This window comes from Macaca nemestrina, chromosome 1, assembly GCF_043159975.1.
Source record: "Macaca nemestrina isolate mMacNem1 chromosome 1, mMacNem.hap1, whole genome shotgun sequence".
NCBI lineage: Eukaryota > Metazoa > Chordata > Mammalia > Primates > Cercopithecidae > Macaca > Macaca nemestrina.
Window position 1 is genome coordinate 41,410,802 of NC_092125.1, and position 13,523 is coordinate 41,424,324.

General features: G+C 39.1%; 2 protein-coding genes across 3 annotated transcripts in view; one reads left to right on the top strand and one right to left on the bottom strand.

Moving 5' to 3' along the window:
* Nucleotides 1-473: 473 nt before the first annotated feature.
* On the bottom strand, nucleotides 474-10,049 carry LOC105484569 (actin related protein 2/3 complex subunit 5). Its single transcript, XM_071076974.1, has 4 exons — nucleotides 9,723-10,049; nucleotides 7,169-7,240; nucleotides 4,554-4,730; nucleotides 474-1,863 (listed from the first exon to the last, which is right to left on the bottom strand). The coding sequence occupies exons 1-4, from the start codon at nucleotides 9,864-9,866 to the stop codon at nucleotides 1,801-1,803; spliced, it is 456 nt and encodes a 151-aa protein (XP_070933075.1). The 5' UTR covers nucleotides 9,867-10,049; the 3' UTR covers nucleotides 474-1,800.
* Nucleotides 10,050-10,286: 237 nt separating this feature from the next.
* LOC105484570 (ral guanine nucleotide dissociation stimulator like 1) overlaps nucleotides 10,287-13,523 on the top strand; it is a 298,051-nt gene continuing 294,814 nt past the window's right edge. For both annotated transcript variants that reach the window (XM_011746333.2, XM_011746336.2), the window contains exon 1: nucleotides 10,287-10,705. The gene's annotated coding sequence lies outside the window, so the exon portion shown is untranslated. The remainder of the gene's footprint in view (nucleotides 10,706-13,523) is intronic.

Here is a 13,523-nt window from a genome sequence, read left to right on the forward strand (position 1 = left end):
AAGTAACATTTAAAAATAATACCTATTGCTTAGCTTATCTTCACCCAGGAATTGCCTGGAAGTGTTTTAAAGTGGGAATCTAGTCAGGCGCAGATCGAAACCAAACAGAAGTTGCTGTGAGTAGGTCAGTACAATAAATAGATTTGAGGTGTAAGAAAGAGAATTTTGGAGGCTGGGAATGAATGACTGCAGCTGCTAGGCTACTTTGCACTATCTAGTCCAGGTCTTTGGGCAGTGATACTACATACAGGTATTCAGCTGCCATCCAGAGGGCTATGGAATCACTCCAAAGGCTTCAGCAGTGCTCTGACATCCTTAATGACTCTCTTCTCTATCATCTTCTATCTATATAGTCTTATAAAAACCCTACCAAATTGTTCCTGTTAAGAGTATAGTACTTGGTGCTAGAAGCAGAAAACCTTTCCTCTTAATTAACCATACATTCGTAAGTGTTAAAGTCAAAGAAAAATAAATTATTCAACACTGACATTTTATTTTCTGAAGTTTTATCATTTTTACAAAACAAAACAAAATGAAACAAAAAGCAGGTATCAAAATCAGCAAAGAGTTTATAGAATTTCTGCACCAGTTTGCACATAAGTCAGTGATTACAAAACTGGTGTCCAATGTAAATACTAATCACAAGCTGACTTCCTCCTTGATCAGGTGGTTTGTTTTGGAACTACTGGATATTTATAACTTTTTATAAGCACCGGTCATTTTTTGAGAACTGATTTGGTTTGTCCAACAAAGTAAACCATTTTTTGCTGTGTGGCAGTTTCTTTTTTAAAAAAACACTGAGCTAAAACACAGAATGTGTATTTGTTTGGATCTGAACCAAATCTTCTGAGATCCCAATTACCCTGAAGAACACTGAAGACATTTATGGGGCATATTAAATAGTATCTTAAATACTAGTTGTATGCCTCATAATGTCTAAGGCAGCTATTATATTTCTAAAGAGAGTAGCATTTCATTCAGAGGCTGCCCAGAGTTTGAATTACACCATAGTTTTTCTTTCTTTCTGCAAATCATTCTTTCTGATTTACAGTTTTTTTCCAAACAGAACCATATTATTGGAACAAAAGTTTGATGTTCATGCCCAACAAGCTCTGATATTTTATGGATACATTTGTATAGAGCAAGACTTCTTGCTCTGAACCCTGGGCGACCACAAATAAATTGAGAGGCCATCATTATTGGATGCTGAGAGAAAGTGGCACACTTAAACCCACAGTACAGATAATCAGGAGGCAAGCAAAAACAAAGCTAGAACTCGGTAGTGGTATTCACCCACCACTTATTCCAAAAACATATTTTGCTTAAATAAGGGAAATATGGTCCAGTTTTGCAATGTTAAGAGCTGCCAGTCTCTCATATTTTTTATAAATATCATTTCCTGACTAGCAGTGAGCTAGGAAACTGGCCTCAAATTCTAACCAAATCTCTCAGTATTAAGTAAAAATAACACAAAACAAAACAAAAAACCAGCCAATAGGGGTTAAAAATTGCACAATTAAACTTGAATGTAAATTATACTATATACAGACTGGTATAAACATCACTGAAATGGTTTTGAAAGGATGAAACATTTATATTTTAACACAATTTCTTCTATATTATCCCAATTTTCATTAAAGGAAAACTGATATGTAATTTTCTTCTTTACAGATATGAAAAAGCAAGAAGGCAAAGCTGAGAGAAACAGATGCTACCCACAGGGCAGCGGTGGCATTTGGTTGTTTTGGTCTTTGTACCAGCAATTCCCACTCCCGAGGCAGATTTCCACTTCCTGCCAGACTACACGGTTTTTCTTGCAGTCAAGACACGAACAATGGACCCTACTCCTCCAGCAGCAAGTGCCTAAAAACAAACCAAGATGTAAATGTTGACAGAATCGTAAAAGGTCAATTCTCATATTAAGTAAAACATTTTTCTTACAGAAGGAATGGGCATGGCTATAGACCCTGAATTTATCATTTAACAAATAATAAATTCTTGAACACCAATTACGCACCAGGTACTACTGTTCTTGGCACTGGGGTTACAGTAATAAACAAAACCTTGAAAGTCCCTGCCCTCATGAGCTTACAGTTTAGTGAGATACTAGTTTACATTCTAGTACATTAATTCTAAATAATGTTTTAAAAAATCTGCAGTGTAGTCTTCCTGCTCAAAACAGGGGGACATTCTGCATCTCTCATTCTCACTACACAGTCAGGAGAAAATTCAAACTGGGATCAACCATCCCAACCTCCACTTCAATTAGTTAGCCTTTGTCAGATTTTTTTCTCCCAAAGAAAGAAGGTATTGTTTAATAGTTAAGAACTTAGAAACTTTAACTCTGACTCTTAATTTGAAAAACAGAGAGTAATGATCAAGTATTAGGAATCTGAGCTCTAGTTTCTTTCTGTTCAAAAATATTTATGGAATACCTTTGTATACTGAGTACTGTGCTAGATGCTGGGGATACAAAAGTGAACAAATACAGCATTTTCTGGTCTAGCACGAGGAGACAGACATATAAACAGATAATTTTAATCTAATGTATGAAATGAGAGTTGTGCTTCAGGTGCTATTAAAGCACCAGGGAGTGGTTTATACCCAGATTAACAGTACAGAGGAATGTTTCAGCTAAGGCTTCCTGGAGGAAATGACACATTAAAAGAACGAGCAGGTGACAGGCTAACACCAGAAAATCATGAGCAAATGTATGGAGGTGTGAAACGATATGGTGCATTCAGGAAAAAGGCTGGCATTGCTATAGCCTGAGGGGAAGAATGACATGGAAGATGAAACCAGACTTGCGAACTTTGACTTTATCCCGCAGGTGACTGACAAGGGCAATTCTGATTTTAAAGAGATCACTCTGTTAGCTGGGTAGAGAACAGATTTGAGGGAGGCAAAACTGGTAGCTGGGAAACCAGTCAGGAAGCTATGGCAACAGACTGGGAGAGATGCTGTGAACAGCTGCATTAGATACACTTGAACAGATAGATTTCAGAAATACTTAGAAGATTGGTAAAAACTGGTGACTGACATTTGGAAGAAATGAAGACTTCACACATGCCTCAGTTTCCTCAGCTACAAAAGAGGAATAATAGCAAACATTTCCCTCCGTTTTCATGAGGATTAAATGAGTTAATATTTATAAAGTCCTTGGAAGAGTATCTGGAATATAATAAGTGCTTAATCAATGTTCATTGCAATCTTGAGGCTATACTAGAACTAGGCTGCTTGGTTTTAAAGCTGGCTCTTCATCTGTAAATTGAGGATGATAAAGATATTTATGTACTTCATAGGGTTGTTGTAAAGATTAAACTAAAACATTAATAGTATGGTGCCTGGCAACAGAAAGTGTTCCATGAATAGGGTGCCATATAAATTACTATCCAAACTGGTACATTTTAGAGTAAAAGGGGGAACTATTTATAGTTATGATGGGACAACAAGCATAAATTGGGGCTATCCTGGGAAAATTGTGAGGAATGGTTACCCTATCCATAAATGTTAGTTCTTTTTGATAGTGTATGAGGGATAAAGTGACTTGACCAAGGCTAAACAACAAGTTTACTATGTACTTTTCTCTTATGTGTGTGTTTTCATTCGGATACACTTCAAACACTTAATATTTTTATGGCTGGTTCTATTTACATGTTATCCAGTTTTTTACCCAAAGCTCAAAATCCCTTGTACTCTTTTGACAGATGATGTACCAGCATCTACTTACATTGCAAAATATATGCATGAAAATAGAAAAAAATGATTTAAGAATTCTTGATCCTCCAAACCCCTAATTCTTTAAAAAAAAGTTGTAAAATATCTAACACAAAATTTGCCATTTTAACCATCTTTAAGCGTAAAATCCATTGGCATTAATTACATTTACAATGTATTGTAGCCATCACCACTATCTGTTTCCATAACTTTTTTACCACTGCAAGCAGGAACTCTGTACCCATTAAGCACTAACTCCCTATTCCTTACTTTTCCTACTTCCTGGTAACCTCTAAGGACTTTCTGTCCCTTTGTCTTTGCCTATCTTAGATTATTTTATATAAGTAAAATTATAAAATATTAGTTCTTTTGTATTTGGCTTATTTCACTTGGTATGTTTTCAAGGTTTACTCATGTTATAGTATGTGTCAGAATGTCATTCCTTTTTATGGCTGAATCACATTCCATTGTATGTATGTACTACAATTCACCTGTTCATCTGTTGATGATCCTTGTGTTGTTTTCACCCTTTGGTCACTGTGAAAGAATTCTTGATTTATACTGCTTATTTTCTTTTACAAAGTTTTGATTTAATTTAGAGTTCAAGATTATGTTTAATTACTAATAATCATTGCTGAATAAACACAAGTGTTGGAATTAGAATCTCTTAAGACCAAGGCTAGTAAACATAAATATGAACTATCATTTTCATGCATTTTATTTGTAATAAAAAAATGTACAACCAAGTCAAAATGGTTATTTAGGTGAGAGAGGTCATCACTGTCATCCCCTATTGTAAAAGAACCAGTTATGTAGATTTATAATTCATAATTTACCTTTTCATGCCATTGCAGTAACACAGCACTGCTATTGTCAGAGGGGCTCTCAAATCCTTTATAAATATACTTCATTAGGAGATCCACACCATTCTTGTCCAGAGATTGAACTGCCTTTTCAATATCATTAGCTTTAAAAGAGATGAGCACCTTCAAGACAATGCTGCCTGCCCGGTCCTGGTGGGTAAATAAATAACAGAACATTTAGACGTATCTGTATGAGGATGGTTTAGAATTTCAGAAAGGCCACACTAAGAAGGTGACATTTGAGTAAGGACCTGAAGGACGTGAAAGAGGAAGGCCTGGGATAACTGAGGAAAGTGTTTCAGACAGAGGAAAGAACACACTATTAGTGTGTGTTCAGTGTGTTCTAGGAATAGGAAAAAAAACCAATGTGGTTGGAGTGGACTGGTGGGAGAAAAGCAGGTGAGCAAGTCAGAGGTTATGGGAGGACAGATCGTGTAAGGCCTCCAGGCATTGTAAGGAGTTTGGCTTTTACTGAGAGAAATAAGAAGACATTGGAAGGTTTTAAGAGCAGTGCCATAATCTGACTCACATTTTAACAGGATCGCTTTGGCATCTACGTTACAGAGAATAAGCAGTGGGGGTAGGGGATAAGGCAGAAGCAGGGAGAGCAATTAGGAGGTAATTGCAGTAATACAGGCCGGATGTGGTGAGCACAGTAGCAGTGGAAGTGGTTAAAAACTAGACAGACTATTGACATAATTGAAGGCAGAGCCAAGAGGATTTGCTAACAGATCAATGTGATGATTTAACAATTTATTAAAACAACATTTAAATTTTATGTCTTGATCTTAAAAACAAAATTCCAACAAAACAGCCGGGTGTGGTGGCTCACAGCTGTAATCCCAGCACATCGAGAGGCCGAGATGGGCAGATCACCTGACGTCAGGAGTTCAAGACCAGCCTGGCCAAAATGGTAAAATCCTGTTTCTGCTAAAAATACAGAAATTATCCGGGCATAGTGGCAGGTGCCTGTGATCCCAGCTACTCGGGAGGCTGAGGCATGAGGATCGCTTAAATCCGGGAGGCGGAGAGTGCAGTGAGCAGAGATTGCGCCATTGCACTCCAACCTGGGCAACAGAGTGAGACTCCGTCTCAAAAAAAAAAAAAAAAAAAAAGAAACCCCACAAAACAAGGAAGCAGATTTGCATTTCCACCTTGAATTATTCTTCAGAAGTAATTTTTTCTTAAAAACTTTCTTTTAAAATTTTTAAACAAAGCTGTCTTAAAAGAAAATTGTAATTTATATGAATTGACTGTAGATACGAAATATAGTGATGTTCATTAATAATGATCTTTTTTCTTTAGCAAAAGCCTGCTTCAAAAGCAGTTATTTTCTTACCCATTCAAGCAAGCAAAGGGAACACTTAACTGACCTTTTCAACAATTCGTTTCTTCTTCCATTCAACACAAAGGGCTACCTCCAGCATTCCTACTGGTCAGGATTTCACACAATGTTTCTACTACCTATTGTTATCTTTGGTTTAAAGACTATGCAATCACCAGATTTAGAAAACATATCTTTGCATCCAGGGTAAAAATGAAATTTCAACGACATTCTTTACAACTTGTAAAAACCAAAGCAATTTTTCCCCGATAAAAAATTATGTTACCTAGATAATTATTACACATTTACCTAAGTTATTACTTACTACTACTCAATTGAGATTCTTGAAGCTCCTAGGATGTACGAATAGTTATGGACAATGAGGTTGATGCTATGGGCATCATTTTAAATAAATACTTAAATAGGTTAAGAACTACTAAAAGACTGCAGAGAATGTAAGTTGCACAACCATTCTGAAGGGCAATTTGGCAATACTACATGTACCAAAAGCCTTAAAAAAGTGCGTTCTTTGATCCAGTAATTCACTGCTAGCAATTTATTCAAAGAGAACAATTAAAAATTTACCAAAAAATATTCATTTCAGTGGTTCACAATAGGAAAAGTCAGTCTAAATATATAACAAAAGATTAGTTATGTATACACCGCAGCTTATCCATATACAACTGTTAAAAATGCTATAGAAATAAACTTATTGCGAAGGAAATCTCTTGTACATTGCATACAGCCGAAAAAGCAGGTTATAAAATTTCATTCTTAAAAAACAAAAGGGAACTCTAACAATATAGCAAGGCCCCAAAGTAGTAACTGTTATCTCTGGGTAGTGGGACCATAAATGACTATCTTTTTAACCTTCCCATATGTCTGAGCTTTCTATAATAAATATTTAGTATTTGTACAGTTTTAAAAAATCTTTAAAAAGCAATTACAATCTGTTTATTTTTGTAAAGGTTTAACTTATTTTTCAAACCTTTGTTCAAATTCAGCCTGAGTGGTCTCCTCTAAAAACACACACAAATGATTTCACTATTTGAATTCACTGCGTCTTACCATGCAGCATTATCATAACTACATTACAGGGCTATTTTTTCACGTGAAATTTTTACCTATCAAACTACATTATAAACTCTTCTATGTCAAAGTTAGCAAACGGTTAAAATATTGATTTTTTTTTTTTGCAACTGCAGAGGATTTTACTAAGAATAAGGTATCAGCAGATATCACTGTGTTGTAGTCTGCGACTCACCTTCACTGCCTGACTCTTGGTGTTGATAGGGGGGTTCTTCAGAGCTGCCTGTAGGGCAGCTGTCATGTTTCCTGTGATGGAAGTTAAGGGTGTAGCAGCAAAGCATGGCCCCCAGGAAAGTATTATAACCACTGGTTCTGAAGACTTGCTTTATATATAAAAAGAAAATTACTGGTCACCATGTTCAATACTGGAAATTCAATGTGTTGGTTTCCAGGATGTTAATCAAGGGCAAGATATCAAAAGCAAAACAGAACATTAGACTTTCTTTTTAATAAAGCAAAGACTGTTTCACCCTTGGTTCTAACTATCAAATGAACACCTTGATAGTCTTTCATTGCCCAGTGAGATACATATGCAAACATTACCTAGAGTGGTGTTAAAGAAATCCTAGGCCGGGCGCGGTGGCTCAAGCCTGTAATCCCAGCACTTTGGGAGGCCGAGACCGGCGGATCACGAGGTCAGGAGATCGAGACCATCCTGGCTAACACGGTGAAACCCCGTCTCTATTAAAAAATACAAAAAACCAGCCGGGCGAAGTGGCGGGCGCCTGTAATCCCAGCTACTCGGGAGGCTGAGGCAGGAGAATGGCTGAACCCGGGAGGCGGAGCTTGCAGTAAGCTGAGATCCGGCCACTGCACTCCAGCCTGGGTGACAGAGCGAGACTCCTGTCTCAAAAAAAAAAAAAAAAAAAAAAAGAAATCCTAAAATATGTATCAGAATTATTAGTCCCCCAAATGAAATAACCTATTATCAACCAAAATATGTCTTTTCCTGTGATTCTAATTGAAAAAATAAAGACCAAACTTTTACTATATTCTATATTAACTGAAATGCTGGTAGAACATGCTGGCAGATTAGCAATCTCAATGATACACATTAGCAGTCTCTCAATATTGATGAAAAGAGGCATCACAGAAGATGTAATAATTCATATGTCCCTTAGGTGGCAGCTTAATTTTTTGCTTTAGATATTTTCTCTCATATTTCACAACGGTTATTCAAACTGTGTTAGACCATACCTATTAAATTCAGACTCTCTTTGAAAGCACTAGTGAGTTAGCAAGCATGAGAAACAGAAGGCCAATCAGACTGTCAGAATGTACCCACATTCCCCTAAAAGGAAAACCACAGAGTTCACTTGTTCCTCCATCTCTAGTACCCCACCACTAGAGCTGTCTTTCCTGGCTGTATGTAAGGGTAAGAAAAGACAGTATCTTTTTATTTTAAGATGTACTGATCAAAAAGCGGATCCACTGATATGGACACAGCAGTCACCATAAATTACCTAAAATACATTGGGGTTTCATAAAACACCATCTATCCATCACAAGTGTTTTTAGGAAGCATGTTCACCATTTATCTTCCGAAGAAAAAGTTCTTACACACACAAAATCTCTGGTTGACAAGCTGTTATTTTCAAGGCTGCAAGGATTTCTAGAGAAGCATGCCTCATGTGATTAGCTCATTTTGTATGACCCCCAAGCACTTATTTAAATAATGCAAAAGAGCAACAGCTAATTAATTGTGAAAGTTGTGGCAATCAAAGGACTAGCTATATATTGATAAATGTCTAATGCTGTATTTAGGTGCCTTTAAAAAAGGATACTGTTGCCATTAAATATTTTCACTCACATTTTCCTCATATAACAGGACATTGAGTCTTCCTTATGAATACAGCCAATAATTAGAAATGCATAAAAAGTCAGTGTTTTTGAGATTTTCTAAAACTATAGCTTCGGTTTTTTGCAACATTTACATTTTTCTAAAAAAGATGTAATGCAAATACGGAGTCAAAGTTATGAATATTCAAATATGCAAAAACAGAAACCGGGAACTGACAGCCATATTTTAACTAAAATGGAATCAATTTTAGGAATACAAAAAATTGTATTCATTCCCCTCCCCCGGTTAACAAATTCTGTGCAATGTATATTTTGTCAAATCCCCCCCTCCCTTTTTTTTCTTTTTTTAAAGGCCAATGGGCTGAAAGCATAGGGGACCTCAATTTTCAAACCGTACCATCTACCTTCTGCCCCCGGTAAGGAATAAACTATCTTAATGCTAGCAATAACAAAAACACAACAAAAAACAAAATCACTAAGGAAAGACGCAGGTTCCCCACAATCAGAAATTTCTGGAGCTAATGTGACTCCGGGAAATAGAGTTCTAGGAAGAAAAACTTAGGCGCTCGGCACCAGCCTTCCCCACCAGCCCGGGCCGCCTTCCCCAACGCCGCGAAGGCGCGGCCGGCGGGACCGGTTCCCAAGGCAGGCAGGCACTAGGGTGCAACCTGAGGAATCTGGGGGCGTGGAAGGCGCGCGGGGGAGGGCAGGCTTCCAAGAGTGGGACCCTCGCGTCTCCTGGGTCCTGAGTAGGAAACGGGGGCTTCCTCCTGCCCTCTCAGAGCGGGAGACCCCAAAGAGACAGGTTTAGCCGCAGGTAGACAGGGCAGCTCCGCGCCGGTGCCCCGCGGATCCTTCAGGCTCCCGGGTCTCTGGACAAGGGCGGGCTGGGCTGGGATAGGGTGGGGAGGGCGGCGAATGCAAGGATATTGCCGTAGGCAGGAGTCCACCTCGCCCTCATCGGGCCCGGCCTGGCCGTCGCCCCCATCTTCTTCGTCCACGAACTTGTTCTCGTCATATTCATCCACGTCCACCTTCCGGAACCGGGCTGACGACACTGTGTTCTTCGACATCCCAATCCCTACCAGCGGCAAAGGCCTCTTCTTGGAGCTGCCTCTACCTCAGCAAGCCGAGCCCAGCAGCCCACTGCCCGGCGCCTGATTCACTTCCCTCTTCCGCTCTGGGGCGTCGCCGGCTGCCGTGGCTGGGACGGTTCTGGGCCTGCGCGCCAACCCTGCTGCTTCCTCCTCAGATTCACGCTCTCCTGGCGCCTCCCACGCCGCCCCCACTCTTTCACGGAGAGCGCGCGCGGGGGAGGGAGCGCGCAGGACACAGCGCGCAGGCGCGGGCTCTCCGTAGGCAAGGGGCGGGGCTGGGCGAAGGAGGAGGGGGCGAGAGGGAGGGCCGAAACCTGGATCGCGGGAGGAGGTAAGAAACGATTGGTCGTCCGAGTGCGTCACGTGATTCCCAGGGGGTTCCCATAGAAACGCTTTTCTGCGGTCCAGTCTAGGGGGTCTGAGGTTGTCGGTGATGGGCAGCAGCGGCAGGTGGCATTGACTTTTGCTGCAGCCGTCAACGACCTGTCATCCGGGTCCTGCGTAAGGTCCGACTGGCTGGGACTTGGATGTGGGTGGGATGGACTTGGCTGCCGGACCGAGTGCCCTGCAGTTGGCAGGAGTATGAGGCGGAGTGATGCACACCCGGGCGCCCAGCATCGTTCTAATTGCCGGAGACGTTACCTCGGACTGTGCGCTGCTAGGGGCTGCGTTCCTGAGCGGGAAGCCCGTTTCCTGGGGTTGGAACTACCCTACTTGGCCAGCGGGAGGTCCCCAAGGACGGAGTCGAAAGGTCAAATCTTATCTGTCAGTGCTGTGTGACAGCATCACGACGGGATCTGCAGAACCTGAACTCGGTATCAAATCTACTGGGAGGGAGGGGAATGTGTCCGGGCAGGCGCTGGGGTCGGTTGGCAAAACTGGGGTGAATTTGTAGAATTTGGGAAAGGGTCATTGACATCTTAAAATAGGTGGTTGTTTGGAGCAAGAATGCGGAAAAGGGGTGAGGGTAGGTTAGGCTCTCTAGTGCTGGGGGAAAACAAAATGGGTAAGGATTGGTGGAAACCAGACCTTTAAGATTTATATTATGATTTAAGATTTATATGATTCCATCTAGGCCAGATTTTTAAAAAAATATTTGACATCCCCATTTCCGGAATGTAGGAGATAAAGGCACTAAGACGAAGGAAATGGTAGTTGTGCTGTGTGTATTACACTGAAGAACAAATATTTGCAGGACAAAATTAATTTGGACATTTGGCTGGACATTGCTCAGGTATGGGTCTAGTTTAGTTGGACCTCGAACAGAAGACTGGCTGTTGTCCTGTTGTGTGCCACAATCTTTGGTTTCCAGTGCTGTGTTGAAAAGAGCACCGGGCTTATAATCAGAAAACTCAGGCTTAAGTCTTGACTCTTCCACTCATAATGTCTGAACGAGACATGTCACTTGAAATTCTGTCTCAGATTCCTCATCACCGAAATGGAGCTAATAATGTGCACTTTACAAGATTGTTCTTAGGATTAAATATCACGAAAGTGTTTCCAAGCTCTAAAATTCTACATAAATGTAAAATGCATGTTACTTGTACCATTGGTTTTGGGACTAGTCTTATAAATTGCTTAATAATATATGGTGTTTTATCTTGTTCCTGGAAGAGATGGAAAGATTCTGAAGGGCAGAGACAGTTTTTCTTTTGTATCTTCCTTCCATCCGACAAAAAACTAAGCATGCAGAAGGGACTCGATGCGTGCTTGATGAATGAATGAAAAATGAAAGACTGTACAGTTTGAGAATCATACTGAGAATAACAGAAGAGGGAGAGAGATCTCAAAATTAAATATTTGTTGGTTATATACGTGTAAATACATACATCCAGTCTTTTTTAAGTTCAAAAAAATACATATATATGTGTGTGTATTTATCTATGCAGTATATTATATATAAATAGAGAGTGGGAGAGAGACCTCGAGAATGGAATACATCCCTTTTTCTTGGGAAGAAGCAATGTGGCGTTTTTCTGTTCCCAATTAAACCACTCTTCTATAAGTATATCATTTAGGTGATAGAAGTAACATTGCTTTAAATTAACATTCAAGTTATGAACACAGACACTGGTAAAAATTATCTTAGGACTGTCTTAAGACAGCAAAGGAAAAAATTTTACCTGTTGGTAATATTTATTTTAAAAAACCATATACCGAAGTATAAAATCATTGCTATGGTGAATGGCATTATGTAACTTAGAATAGAGATTTTACAATTTTTTTTCAGTTTGTCTTTGCTAACTTTAGTAGATGTTAATCAGTACACTTTAGCTGTTAAAGGTGATTGTACTTTTTCTTCTTTTAAATCAGTATTTTTCTTTGAAGAGAAAATCGAACAATAGAGGCACTATTGAGAGCAAATGGAAACAAGGATAGATTCAAGAGCTAATACATCTCTTCTCTTACATTTCTATTCTTTTGTATTGCCTTATTTGGGAAATTTTTTATTTTCTTATTTGAGAACTATGAAAGAATCCCAGAGTAGAAATCAGCTTAAGGGAATAGTGAGAGGAATTTAAATAATCAATTGCTCAAGGGTATAATTATTTTGATTGCTCAGAATTTTGCTCTATATGTTTAATGTGTTAAATATAATTAATTGCCAGCCAAATAATGCTTATGGCATTTAAGATGTGAAAAATGTCTTTTCTAATGCAGTAAATTTTATTGTCTCACAATGATCCAAGTGCCTAGTACATACTAGGTACTCAACGTGTTTCTAGCCAATGATTTAAGGATCTGACAACTTAATTTTGGACTAACATTCAGAGATTGAGTATTTTTTAATGGGCACATAAATTACTTCTCCACCTTATTAGCTAGTTATATCTTTATAAAGCTTTAGGGAAATTTTTGTGTGTATGTGGAGAAATCTGTCCTTAATTATCTTTTAATTAGAAAGCTCATTATTTCACTTCCTTGCAAATTCTAAATTTTTAATGTTTATCATGATACTTAATTCATCTTAGGTAATATTATTTTCCTTTTAATTTTTCAAATGAGTGCTTACCCTGATATAAAAGGTTTATAAGGTTTTAAGACATTTTACTTGTTGTGCAAATAACCTAGTTTGATTCAATACCGAAGCAGTACTGAATCTGAATTTTCTCAAGGTTAATGCTGTATATGTAGTTCCTTATTTTCTGTGATGATGCAAACAGCCAAGGATCTTTTCAGTTAGAAGGGACTTTAATAAGGCTATAATAGGTCTTTCTTTTCAGACATTTAAAACCAAGGATTCTAACATATGCTTCTCTTCCCCAAACTTGCCACTAAATACTTAAACAACAAATAAAGACATTGAATCCTGGCTGGGTGCGGTGGCTCTTGCCTGTAATCCCAGAACTTTGGGAAGCCAAGGCGGGCAGATCACTTGAGGTGAGAAGTTCAAGACCAGCCTGGCCAACATGGGGAAACCCTGTCTCTACTAAAAATACAAAAAATTAGCCGGGGGTGGTGGTGCGCACCTGTAGTCCCAGTTACTTGGGAGGGTGAGGTGGGAGAGTTGCTTGAATCCGGGAGGCGGAGGTGGCAGTGAGCTGAGATCATGCCATTGCACTCCAGCCTGGGTGACAGAGTGAGACACTTCATCTCAAAAAAAAAAAGATATTGAATCCTGCAACGTGACAT

Coding starts and splice junctions, on each gene's coding strand:
- LOC105484569 (XM_071076974.1), bottom strand. CDS start 9,866: ATGTCGAAGAACACAGTGTCGTCAGCCCGGTTCCGGAAGGTGGACGTG. Junction 7,241..9,722: donor TGGACTCCTGCCTACGGCAA/TATCCTTGCATT, acceptor ACTTCCATCACA/GGAAACATGACAGCTGCCCT. Junction 1,864..4,553: donor TACTGCAATGGCATGAAAAG/GTAAATTATGAA, acceptor GTTTGTTTTTAG/GCACTTGCTGCTGGAGGAGT.